Here is a 13,350-nt window from a genome sequence, read left to right as displayed (position 1 = left end):
CCCTCTGCCACCGCGTGCACACACACACACACACACAAACACACACACACACACAGTAATTGATTGGAAGATAATGATCATTGTCTGTCTCAATTATTGAGCCTTTCAGTGCGATTATCATTGATTCCATAGAATGATAATGTAACAGACACTTAGGAATGATGTGTCTGATAACAAGAATAGTCTGAGACCTCACCTCAGTGTCTGTAGTTGACAGTGTGGACTCCCCACTCCAGCAGAGAGCAGCTTCACCCCCCCGTCACCTAGATCATTATTACTGAGGTCCAGCTCTCTCAGGTGGCAGGAGTCTGAGCTGAGAGCTGAGGCCAACGCTTCAGAGCATCTCTCTGTGAGGTGACATCCATTCATCCTGAATGAGGAATACAAATAAATACATGCAGCCAAAAGATCACTGTGGTGCAAGAATTCATGAGTGAGAATTAGAGTTGCTCTCAACAGGGGAGCAAGCAACCCTGGATACATTTGTAGTCAATGAATTTCTAAGTCTGGTATAATATATTTGCTAGCTATTGGGTTAGTGCAGTATTGTGTAGTCCCATGAGCTGATCTAAGGCCAGGTGGGTCAGGATTTGAGGAGGGCAAACATATTCAAAGAGTGAAGACATAGCAGCCCCCGCTGTCACCATACACACACACACACACACACACACACACAGTAATTGATTGGAAGATAATGTACATTGTCTGTCTCAATTATTGAGCCTTTCTGTGAAAGTATCATTGATTCCATGGAATGATAATGTAACAGACACTTAGGAATGATGTGTCTGACAACAAGAATAGTCTCAGACCTCACCTCAGTGTCTGTAGTTGACAGTGTGGACTCCCCAGTCCAGAAGAGAACAGCTTCACCCCCCCGTCACCTAGATCATTATTACTGAGGTCCAGCTCTCTCAGGTGGCAGGAGTCTGAGCTGAGAGCTGAGGCCAACGCTTCACAGCATCTCTCTGTGAGGTCACATCCAATCAGCCTGAATGAGGAATACAAATAAATACATGCAGCCAAACGATCACTGTGGTGCAAGAATTCATGAGTGAGAGTTATAGTTGCTCTCAACAGGGGAGAAATTAACCTTGGATACATTTGTAGTCGCTGGACTTCTACGTCTGGTATAATATATTTGCTTGCTATTGGGTTAGTGCAGTATTAGGCCAGGTGGGTCAGGATTTGAGGGCAAACATATTCAGAGAGTGAAGACATAGCAGCCCCCCTCCCACCACACACACACACACACACACACACACACATATACATTATATAGTAATTGATTGGAAGATAATGTACATTGTCTGTCTCAATCAATGAGCATTTCTGTGCAAGTATCATTGATTCCATCGAATTAAAATGTAACCGACACTTAGGAATGATGTGTCTGACAACAAGAATAGTCTCAGACCTCACCTCAGTTTCTGTAGTTGACAGTGTGGACTCCCCAGTCCAGCAGAGAGCAGCTTCACCTCCCCGTCACCTAGATCATTATTACTGAGGTCCAGCTCTCTCAGGTGGCAGGAGTCTGAGCTGAGAGCTGAGGCCAACGCTTCACAGCATCTCTCTGTGAGGTCACATCCATTCAGCCTGAATGAGGAATACAAATAAATACATGAAGCCAAACGATCACTGTGGTGCAAGAATTCATGAGTGAAAGTTATAGTTGCTCTCAACAGGGGAGCAAGCAACCATGGATACATTTGTAGTCACTGGATTTCTACGTCTGGTATAATATATTTGCTTGCTATTAGATTCATGCAGTATTGTGTAGTCCCATGAGCTGATCTAAGGCCAGGTGGATCAGGATTTGAGGAGGGCAAACATATTCAGAGAGTGCAGACAGAGCAGCCCCCCCTCCCACTACACACACACACATACACACACACACACTCACACCACACACCACACACCACACACACACACACACACACACACACACCCACACACACACACACATACACTCACTATAGTACTCGATTGGAAGATAATGTACATTGTCTGTCTCATTTATTGAGCTTTTCTGTGCAAGTCTCATTGATTCCATCGAATGATAATGTAACAGACACTTAGGAATGATGTGTCTGACAACACCAATAGTCTCAGACCTCACCTCAGTGTCTGTAGTTGACAGTGTGGACTCCCCAGTCCAGTAGAGAGCAGCTTCACCCCCCCGTCCCCTAGTTCATTATTACTGAGGTCCAGCTCTCTCAGGTGGCAGGAGTCTGAGCTGAGAGCTGATGCCAACGCTTTACAGCATCTCGCAGTGAGGTGACATCCATTCAGCCTGAATGAGGAATACAAATACATGCAGCCAAAAGATCACTGTGGTGCATTATGATAAGAATTCATGAGTGAGAGTTATAGTTGCTCTCAACAGGGGAGCAAGCAACCATGGATACATTTGTAGTGACTGGATTCCTAGGTCTGGTATATTTTTCTTCAGAATAAATACAAGCATTAAGTCATTTTTTGTGATGTGTTCAATCATTTCCAGTTGCATGTCGCCGCACCTAATTACCATATAATTACATTTTCGTCCAAAACCCTTACATGGGCTGTTTTGGTATTTTAACATATTTCACTAGAAAAACATGTTTTCTAATCATGTCACTTCATTTTAAAGGTGAAATCATCATGTATCCATACTTTTCATGCCTTAAATGATGGATTGAGCTACCAGTTGGAGATGAGTGGTGAGCTCCTTCCAACTGCACCAACTGTAAACTTACTGGCTAGTGAACTGACTCATTCCACTTTCACTAAAATAAAGCTGACAAACTCATTAGCTGAACTGTGAACACAGCCAGCCATGTTATTATATATGCCACCTATGTTATTTGCTTAATGTCAGACCAAACGTCTTCATTTGAGCTGCGGTGTGAGAATCCGTGGTACCGCGAGTGGCATGAGATAGTCGTTTGTGGGGGGACATGCAGCGTTCGGCCTGTAGAGGGAGCTACAGGACCGTAGCCAGGGTTACGGAAACGAGGCTTCTTTGCGCACCTGCTGATAATGAAGCCTTGTTGGCTAAATGGTTTAAGATGTGTGTGCCTCTGCTTTGGAAGAGGAGGGCTGAAAAGACTGGAAAGTCACAAAATAGAGCGAAATAAACTACCATTCCCTCATCCCAACACTGCGTCTGCCTCTGCCTCTGTGTGTTACGAACATTGTTACATCGTTAAAAACAGAGTCAACGTCAGGAGTGGATTTCTCCAAACCAGTGTTCAGTACTCCGACTGGAACTGGCTCTTTCTACCTCATTATTGGGAGTCGAGACACAAAGCGACTGAACATGATGGAGCAAGTCGCATATTTGTTTGTCAATAAAACATGAAAGATAAGTGTGCAATCCATTAATGAATGACTTTTGACCTTGTGATCAATAACTCAGTTTCTTCCATTTAATCCATAAATCATAATAAGTGATCACATACTCCATTCATAACCCAAGTTTCAATGCAGTGTTTTGTCCATCTACTTACAGTGCTGTCTTAGAGGTTGTGACCACTGGCAGCAGCCTCAGAAGACCCTCTTCTGATTTTGAGTATTTCTTCAGGTCAAACACATCCAGCTCCTCTTCTGAAGTCAGCAACACAAAGACCAGAGCTGACCACTGTGCAGGTGAGAGTTGGGTTTCTGAGAGACGTCCTGAGCTCAGGTATCTTTGGATCTCCTCCACTTGAGAATGGTCATTCATCTCATTCAAACAGTGGAACAGATTGATGCACCTCTCTGGAGAGGGATTCTCCCTGATCTTCTCCTTGATATACTTGACTGTTTCCTCATTGGTCTGTGAGCTGCTTCCTGTCTGTGTTAGAAGGCCTCGTAGGAGATTCTGATTGGACTCCAGTGAGAGGCCCAGGAGGAAGCGCAGGAACAGGTCCAGGTGACCATTCTCACTCTGTAAGGCCTTGTCCACTGCACTCTTGTGTAAGTCGACCAGAGGTGTGCGTCTCAGTGATGACCATAGCTTCCTGGATGAGGATTTTTGTTTGACCAGTGGATTCTCATTGCTGATGTTGCATGTGAGGAACACATATAAAGCAGCTAGAAACTCCTGGATGCTCAGATGCAAAAAGGTGAACACCTTGTGCAGCCCACACTCCACTCTGAAGATCTGAGTGCACACTCCCGAGTACACTGTGGCTTCTTCGACATCAATGCCACACTCTCTCAGGTCTTCCTCATAGAAGATCAGATTGCCATTTTCCAGCTGTTTGAAGGCCAGTTTTCCCAGTGACAGAATTAGCTCGTTATCCCACTGTGGATCTCTGTAATGGTCTCCAAGGTACTTCACATTCCTCTGTTTGATCTGAAATACCAGGAAGTGTGTGTACATCTGTGTCAGAGTCTTGGGCATTTCTCCTCTCTCTGCTTCACCCAACAGTCTCTCTAGGGTAGTGGCTGAGAGCCAACAGAACACTGGTATGTGGCACATGATGTGGAGGCTCCTTGATGACTTCATGTGTGTGTTGATTCTGCTGGCCAGGTTCTCATCACTGATTCTCTTCCTGAAGTACTCCTCCTTCTGTGGGTTGTTGAACCCTCGTACTTCTGTAACCTGGTCAACACACTCAGGAGGGATCTGATTGGCTGCTGCAGGTCGGGAGGTTATCCAGAGGAGAGCAGAGGGAAGCAGATTCCCCTTGATGAGGTTTGTCAGCAGCACGTCCACTGAGGTTGACTCTGTGGCATCACAACATGTCTCGTTGTTCTGGAAGTCTAGAGGAAGTCGACACTCATCCAGACCATCAAAGATGAACAGAACTTTATACTTGTCAAAGTTGGAGATTCCTGATTCTTTTATTTCAATGAAGAAATGACCAAGAAGTTCATTCAAACTGCATTTCTTCTCTTTCATTAAATTCAGCTCCCGAAAAGGAAGTGGAAATATGAACTGGACATCCTGATTGGCTTTTCCTTCAGCCCAGTCCATAATGAACTTCTGAGTAGAGACTGTTTTTCCAATGCCAGCAACTCCCTTTGTCAGCACATTTCTCATTGGTTTGTCTTGTCCAGGTAAAGGCTTGAAGATGTCGTTGCATTTGATTGGTGTCTCCTGTCTTGCTGGTCTCCTGGATGCTGTCTCAATCTGTCTGACCTCATGTTCGTTATTGACCTCTCCACTTCCACCCTCTGTGATGTAGACCTCTGTGTAGACCTTATCGAGAAGTATTGGATTGCCTTGCTTAGCTATTCCCTCAAACACACACTCAAACTTCTTCTTCAGGGTGGACTTGAGTTCTTGTTGGCACACCACAGCAAGCTCACCTGAATGATAAAACAATTGACAAAATATTCCTGGACACTTTACATTAAGTTGACCCAATACCTGCAGTAACTGTAAATATATATACATATATATATATATATATATATGTATATATTATATATATATATATATATATGTATATATATATGCCATTTAGCTGACGCTTTTATCTAAAGCGACTTGCATTGCAGTGAGTGCATACATTTCAGTATATATGGTCCCAGCAGGAATCAAACCCACAACCTAAGCGTTGTTAAAGCCATGCTCTACCGACTGAGCCACAGAGGACCACATGTTGTAGTAATTAACAAGTTGTTATAGAGTAATTAATTACATAGTATGTAGTGTAGTTGAATGATATATTACTACACGTGTAGGAAAGAACAGTCCTTATTCCATCTGTGTTATAGGAAACTGTCCAAACCCATTACTATGCAATTATACAGAAACATCCAATCTTGTTACTGGAGTAATAATAAATAAATAAATAAAGACAGAGACACTAAGTTATAGAGGCAATATAATATAAAGAGTGACCAAATAGGGATATACATCATAATTACAGTTAGTGATGTTTATATTTCCAATAATATTTCAGCCCAGTACCACTTCTCTGTGAAAACACATGAGGTCTCTTACGTTTCTCCAGTGTGTCAGCGAGCTCCTTCTGGTTCATGTTCCTCAGGACATGCAGTGTGATCTTCAGAGCCCCTTCTCTGGCACTGCTCTCCTGCTTCTCTTCTTCTTCATCATCCACCACCTTTTCCTCCCCCTGACTCTCAAAGCACTCTGGGTAGTCTTGAGAAATAAGCCTCTTGAACCTCTTCAGCTCATTTCTCAGTAAAGTGATGACATTGTCTTCAAGCGACTGAAACATTTAGAATAATAAAGTGGACTGAGATAGACAATAATGGGTAAACCTTTACACACAGTAAAGAGACTAAATACAAAAAACACATCGCTTGACTTTGGCATGCAATTGAAACAAGAAAAAAATAACTTTTGTATGGGGATGACTCTGCCATCTTCAATGTCATACTTTCTATTTAGCTCACCCTGAATATGGAGGCCAGTTCACTTTGACTCTGGACAGACTGACCACTGGGAATCTCTGACTCTGGTCTCTCCACCTGGTAACCGGGGATTCTGGGTAAAAACAAGAAATAAGCAGATATCTTGATCCAGAAAAGTGTGAATGAGGCCCAGTTACCCAAATAGAATACCTTAAGTGTGTATACCGCAAGACATAGTTCCTGGGTCAGATGAATATGACAACAAACTAACATTGGTGGATGGTGTAGCCAGTCCAAATTAATATATCTGTATAGTAAGTAGCTTTTAGGTTTTTAGTGGCCATCTCCCTCCAGGATCCGCTCTCCTCCTCCCTAGACACGCCTTCTACGGAGTGTTGTAACATGTGACATTGTGAAACTGTTGCTCCAGTTTGCATTGAACTACAGTATATCTACATTCCTATGTCTAACATTTAAAATTCTGCCTTTAATGATTGTTGAATTGTGTGCCTTATTCCCATGCTCCCTCCTTGATAGTAGAACCTGAGTTCATTATAGTTTCCTCCGAGGACCTCATGAAACAAACAGGTGGTGTAGTCTAGCAGTTCGTTCATCCCATCCCCCATGATACACCTACCCTTGTTTAGGAGTGACGGTTCCTTGTCTGAAGTGTATTGGTTGTACCACAGACCAGTCACTTGTCATGGAAACACAACTGGGTACAGGTGAGGCTGGACTCTTCTGCTGGACCCTGTCAAACACAAAGACACCCACATTCTCACATTCATTAACAGTCGACAGTGAACATTAGATTAGATTAGATTCAACTTTATTGTCATTGTGCAGAGTACAAGTACAGAGACAACGAAATGCAGTTAGCGTCTAACCAGAAGTGCAAAATAGCAGAAAGTGCAATGAACAGTATTTACAGGTAGTGCAATATATGATCAGTAGTAGTGCAGTATAATATAGTATAATATAAGCAGTATAATATAGCAGTGCAGTATAGCAGTATGTGAGTAGCAGTAGCATTATAGCAGAATAAATAGTTACAGTAAATAGTTACAGTATGAGCAGTGTAGCAGCATATGAGCTGTATGGGTAATGCAGTCTAGCAGTATATATGTATTAACAGTATTAACAGTAACATGAGGTAGATGCAGAATAAATATAAATATGGAATGCCGTATAAACAGTATAAACAAGTATGTACAGTATGTGCAGTAGTATTAAAGAAAATATAGGATATGTGCATTATGTGCATTGAACAGTATGAACAGGTATGTACAGAAGAGCAGTGGTATTGAGTAGGAGAAGGGGAGGGGAGTATAGTGCAGTAGTGCAATTGTCCGGGTGGGGGGGGGGGTGGGGGTTGCGGGGGTAGTAGGTTGTCAGGTAGGTGTAGTGTTCGAGTTCAGCAGGGTGACAGCCGCAGGGAAGAAGCTGCCTCTGAACCTACTGGTTCGGGTGCGGAGAGACCTGTAGCGCCTCCCGGAGGGGAGTGGGGTGAAAAGTGTATGGTTGGGGTGAGAGATGTCCTTGACGATGCTGCGTGCCTTACGCAGGCATCGTTTGCCCTGGACAGCCTCGATGGAGGGGAGTGAGGAACCGGTGATGCGTTGGGCAGTTTTCACCACCCTCTGCAGTGCTTTCCGGTCCGATGCCGAGCAGTTGCCATACCATACTGTGACACAGTAGGTAAGGATACTCTCGATGGTGCAGCGGTAGAAGTTCACCAGGATCTGAGGAGATAGATGGACCTTCTTTAGTCTCCTCAGGAAGAAGAGACGCTGGTGAGCCTTCTTTATCAGGGTGGAGGTGTTGAGGGTCCAGGAGAGGTCCTCAGAGATGTGGACACGCAGAAACTTGAAGCTGGTGACTCGCTCCACCTCAGTCCCGTTGATGAGGATGGGGGTGTGTGCGCCAGCTTTAGACTTCCTGAAGTCCACAATGAGTTCTTTGGTCTTCTTGGTGTTGAGAGCCAGGTTATTGTCGTTGCACCACACTGTTAGGTGCTGGACCTCCTCCCTGTAGGCCGACTCATCGTTGTTGCTGATGAGACCGATCACCGTTGTGTCGTCTGCAAACTTAACAATGGTGTTTGAGCCATGTACAGGTGTGCAGTCGTAGGTGAAGAGGGAGTAAAGGAGGGGGCTCAGCACACAGCCTTGTGGAACGCCGGTGTTCAGGGTGAGGGTTGAGGAGGTGTGGTTGTGAAGCCTAACAGACTGCGGCCTGTTGGTTAAGAAGTCTAGAATCCAGTTGCAGAGGGAGGGGTTGATGCCCAGTTGCCTGAGTTTGGAGATCAGTTTGGAGGGGATGATGGTGTTGAATGCTGAGCTGAAGTCAATAAACAGCATTCTCACATAAGAGTTAGTCTTGTCGAGGTGGGACAGGGCGGAGTGAAGTGCCGTTGAAATGGCATCCTCTGTACTCCTGTTCTGCCGGTAGGCGAATTGAAAGGGGTCCAGTGTGGGTGGTAGGCAGGTCTTGAGTTGAGCTAAGACCAGCCTCTCGAAGCACTTCATGATGATGGGCGTGAGTGCCACTGGTCGGAAGTCATTTAAGCTCGTTGCAGTGGAGTGTTTTGGCACCGGCACGATGGAGGTGGTTTTGAAGCACGCGGGGACAGCTGCTTGGGCTAGGGACAGGTTGAATATGTCAGTCCAAACCTTAGTCAGCTGCACAGCGCAGGCCCTGAGGACGCGTCCGGGGATCCCATCAGGACCAGCAGCCTTGCGTGCGTTAGTCCTGCTCAGTGCCGCACACACGTCGGTGGGGGATAGAGTGAGGGGCTGGTGATCCGCAGGGAGCACAGCCTTGGTGGCCACCTCCTTGTTGTCCCTGTCAAAGCGGCCGTAGAAGTGGTTCAGCTCATCAGGGAGGGAGGCGTCAACGGAGAGGGGTGAGGTGTTAGATGGTTTGTAGTCAGTGATGGCCTGGATGCCCTGCCACATGCGTCGGGGGTCAGAGTTGTTTCTGAAGTGATCCTCTATCCTCAGCTTGTGGTTGTGCTTGGCCTTTTTGATGCCCCTCTGCAGATTAGCCCTGGATGAGCTGTAGGCCCGAGCATCCCCTGATCTGAAGGCAATGTCGCGTGCCTTCAGCAGGAGTCGGACCTCACTGTTCATCCATGGCTTCTGATTAGGGAAAGTGGTGATCCGCTTGAGTGTGGTGACACTGCTGATGTTGGAATTGATGTAGTCCAAAACAGATGAGGCATATGAATTAATGTCCGTGTGGGAGTCATGGGTGGCCTGAGTGGCAAACACACCCCAGTCAGTGTTTCCAAAACGCTGCTGGAGCGCTGAGTCAGCTCCCTCTGGCCAGACCTTGACTGTCCTCACTGTAGGTTTCACTCGTTTGATGAGTGCTGAGTACTTGGGCAGTAGGAACAATGAGAGGTGGTCTGATTGACCTAGGTGGGGGAGGGGAACGGCTTTGTACGCATCAGCCATGCTGGTGTATACTTGGTCCAATGTCCTGTCTCCTCTGGTGGGGCAAGAGACATTTCGGTGGAATTTGGGCAGTACAGTCTTTAAGTTGGAGTGATTGAAGTCACCCGCGACAATGAAGGCTGCCTCGGGCAGATGTTCATGAGTGGGTATTTGTGTTGTCAGACACCAAAATTCTCACATGTTTAACAGAAGGTAATGGATGTCATGTGTTGATATGAGTGTGTGTCTGTGTGTCCAAGATCTTGACGACTAGGATTAAACCTCAAACTAACCTTTGACCAGAATGAGGAGGTCTTTCTCCGAAGTGTATTGGAATTTCCATAGAGTGGTCACTCTTCATGGACACACAGCTGGGTACAGGTGAGGCTGGTCTCTCCTGCTGGACCCTGTCAAACACAAAGACACCCACATTCTCACATTCATTAACAGTCGACAGTGAACATCACATGTTCATGAGTGGGTATTTGTGTTGTCAGACACCAAAATTCTCCCTTGTTTAACAGAAGGTAATGGATGTCATGTGTTCATATGAGTGTGTGTCTGTGTGTCCAGGATCTTGATGACTAGGATTAAACCTCAAACTAACCTTTGACCAGAATGAGAAGGTCTTTCTCCGAAGTGTATTGGAATTTCCATAGAGTGGTCACTCTTCATGGACACACAGCTGGGTACAGGTGAGGCTGGTCTCTCCTGCTGGACCCTGTCAAACACAAAGACACCCACATTCTCACATTCATTAACAGTCGACAGTGAACATCACATGTTCATGAGTGGGTATCTGTGTTGTCGGACACCAATATTCTCACATGTTTAACAGAAAATAATGGATGTCATGTGTTCATATGAGTGTGTGTCTGTGTGTCACAGGATCTTGACGACTAGGATTAAATCTCAAACTAACCTTTGACCAGAATGAGAAGGTCTTTCGCCGAAGTTTATTGGAATTTCCATAGAGTGGTCACTCTTCATGGACACACAACAGGGTACAGGTGAGGCTGGTCTCTCCTGCTGGACCCTGCATTACAAGGTGGAGTTGTGTTTTTAAATGTGCCATATGAGCTGAGCTTCTAGAGCCAGTTCCACAGCAGGGTGGCATTGTGAAGGACAGAGTGTTAATGAATGTGTCTTTGTTTCATTCAGGGGATCCCCATTACCATGGAGGGTTGGGGTGCGCTGGGAGGAGGAGAGTGGGGACGGTGTGGCCAGTCCAAATTAATATATCTGTATTGTCAGTAGCTTTTAGGTTTTTAGTGGCCATCTCCCTCCAGGATCCGCTCTCCTCGTCCATGAACACACCTTCTAGTGAGTGTTGCAACACTGTCTGTTGCTACAGTTTGCATTGAACTACAGTATATCTACATTCCTTTTTTTAACATTTGAAATTCTGCCTAACATTGTCTGTTGCTCCAGTTAGTATAAAGTACAGTATATCTACATTCCTGTGTCTAACATTAATGTGGTTATGAATGAAGTATCTATCATCATCATCATCATCATCATCTTCATGGTAAATGCCCTCCAGAGACTCTTCTCTTACCCCATGTCTTCAACCTCCCCAGAGAGACTCATTTTCGAGGCAGTGGTCCCCTCCTCTCTCTCCCGAGAGAGACTCATTTTAGAGGCAGGGGTCCCCTCCTCTCTCTCCCCAGAGAGACTTATTTTAGAGGCAGTGGTGCCCTCTTCTCTCTCCTCTCCTCAAAGAACCTCCTGCTATAAACCTGAACAATGAACACACGCAGCACGTTAAAGGAGACGAAAGACTAAACACACACACACACACACACACACACACACACACACACACGAACATTCACACATGCATTTTCATGCTGCAGGAAATAAACTTAGAAGAATGACCAAGGGGAAATCTTAAATTTGAAATTTAATGATCATTTGATTGATGATGTGATGTGGGACTCACTCAACAAGGTCTATGCAGGGTTCAAGAGTCACGGTTGTCTGCTGGTCCAGGACAAGGTCTAGGCAGGGTTCAACAGTCACGGTTGTCTGCTGGTCAAGGACAAGGTCAATATCTGGTCAGACAACTGGAATGTTGAGTCAACTTGTCTGAAGGGAGAAGTCAAAGTCAAAGTCAAAGTCAGAGTCAAAGTGGCTTTATTGTCAATTCTTCACATGTCAAGATATACAAAGGAATCGAGAGGACGTTTCTCACTCTCCCACGGTGAGACAGATAAAGTGCCCAGGCACAACAGATAACACATACTAAAAGTAAAACATTCAATAAAAATAATTTAAACAGTGCAAAAAGAGCAGTCAGTAAAGACAGTAAATAGTAAATAGCAGCCGAATACTGTGTATTCTGTGTACAAATAATAGTGCAATAGTAGATTGTAGCAATAGAATAGTGGATTGTCCAGAGTCCGTAGTGTTTTTAGGGGGGGGGGGGCTGAAGGGGGGGGGGGGGGTTGGGAGGGGGGGGGGGTGGTTTCAGCTTCCTGGCAGCTTGGAGGATGTGGCTGGGGGAAGTGAGGGGAGAGAATTTAGCTTCCTGACAGCTTGGGGTATGAAGCTTTTCGTGAGTCTGGTGGTGTGGGCACAGAGGCTCCTATACCTTCTTCCAGAAGGCAGGAGGCTGAACAGACTGTGTGCGGGGTGGCTTGCGTCGCTCACAATCGAGGTAGCTTTGCGGGTGAGGCGGGTGGAGTAAGTCTCTTGCAGGGAAGGGAGTGGGGCACCAATGATCTTAGCAGCTGTGTTCACAATGCGTTGCAGTGCTTTCCTGCTGTGTTCGGTGCAGCTACCGCCCCACACAGTGATGCAGCTGGACAGGATGCTTTCAATGGTGCCTCGGTAGAATGTTGTCAGGATAGGTGTGGGAGCTTTCGCTTGCTTCAGCTTGCGGAGGAAGTAGAGGCGCCGCTGGGCTGTCTTCGCCAGTGATGCAGTGTTGGTGGTCCAGGAGAGGTCCTCACTGATGTGCACCCCCAGGAATTTGGTGCTGCTAACTCTCTCCACAGCAGCACCGTCGATGGTCAGTGGTGGGTGTTCGGTGTGCCCTCTCCGGAAGTCGACCACAATCTCCTTCATTTTGCTGACATTCAGCAGGAGGTTGTTGTCTCTGCACCACGTGGTCAGAAGGTTGACCTCCTTCCTGTAGTGGGTCTCGTCGTTCTTGGAGATGAGACCCACCAGAGTTGTGTCGTCCGCAAACTTCACCATGTGATTGGTGCTGTAGGTTGGTGTGCAGTCGTGAGTCAGCAGGGTGAAGAGCAGGGGACTGAGCACACAGCCTTGGGGGGCCCCTGTGCTGAGTGTGATGCTGCTCGAGGTGTTGTTGCCGACTCGTACTGCTTGTGGTCTCTCACTGAGGAAGTCCAGCAGCCAGTTGCAGAGGGAGGTGTTGAGCCCCAGCTGGTCCAGTTTACAGATCAGTTGTTGCGGGATTATGGTGTTAAATGCTGAGCTAAAGTCTATGAAAAGCATTCTCACATATGAGTCTGCTTTTTCCAGGTGGGTGAGGGCTGGGTGGAGAGCAGAGCAAGAAGTAAATCTTCACCAACAGTTCTTTGTAATTGGCTCGGTCAACGCCTCCCATTTGCTGTACAACGTGGAGTAGAGAGCTGCGTGTGTCGAGGAG

The 13,350-nt window shown here is 46.0% G+C and overlaps 3 protein-coding genes across 3 annotated transcripts in view; 1 reads left to right on the top strand and 2 right to left on the bottom strand.

The window, feature by feature from the left end:
* Positions 1-7,009, bottom strand: part of LOC310823899 (uncharacterized protein) — a 310,796-nt gene extending 303,787 nt beyond the window's left edge. The window contains exons 1-7 of the mRNA XM_083696839.1: positions 6,932-7,009; positions 6,337-6,427; positions 5,921-6,149; positions 3,492-5,280; positions 1,423-1,596; positions 818-991; positions 197-370 (exon numbers count right to left, since the gene is read on the bottom strand). Coding sequence (XP_083552965.1) covers positions 197-370; positions 818-991; positions 1,423-1,596; positions 3,492-5,280; positions 5,921-6,149; positions 6,337-6,427; positions 6,932-6,999 — 2,699 coding nt within the window. The 5' untranslated portion in view covers positions 7,000-7,009. The remainder of the gene's footprint in view (positions 1-196; positions 371-817; positions 992-1,422; positions 1,597-3,491; positions 5,281-5,920; positions 6,150-6,336; positions 6,428-6,931) is intronic.
* The window catches only part of LOC310823913 (tripartite motif-containing protein 16-like protein), a gene marked incomplete at its 5' end in the record, with an annotated part of 214,783 nt that overhangs the window by 74,101 nt on the left and 127,332 nt on the right, over positions 1-13,350 (top strand). The window lies entirely within an intron of this gene.
* The window catches only part of LOC310823897 (uncharacterized protein), a 211,889-nt gene that overhangs the window by 187,085 nt on the left and 11,454 nt on the right, over positions 1-13,350 (bottom strand). The window contains exons 2-5 of the mRNA XM_083696836.1: positions 11,290-11,470; positions 10,654-10,767; positions 10,339-10,452; positions 10,025-10,138 (exon numbers count right to left, since the gene is read on the bottom strand). Of these exons, the coding sequence (XP_083552962.1) occupies positions 10,025-10,138; positions 10,339-10,452; positions 10,654-10,767; positions 11,290-11,366 (419 nt within the window). The 5' untranslated portion in view covers positions 11,367-11,470. The remainder of the gene's footprint in view (positions 1-10,024; positions 10,139-10,338; positions 10,453-10,653; positions 10,768-11,289; positions 11,471-13,350) is intronic.

The sequence above is a fragment of the Argentina silus genome (assembly GCF_951799395.1).
Source record: "Argentina silus genome assembly, chromosome: Y".
Classification (NCBI taxonomy): domain Eukaryota; kingdom Metazoa; phylum Chordata; class Actinopteri; order Argentiniformes; family Argentinidae; genus Argentina; species Argentina silus.
The sequence above is the reverse complement of the archived record's forward strand: the minus strand, read 5'-3'. Positions and strand labels throughout refer to the sequence as shown.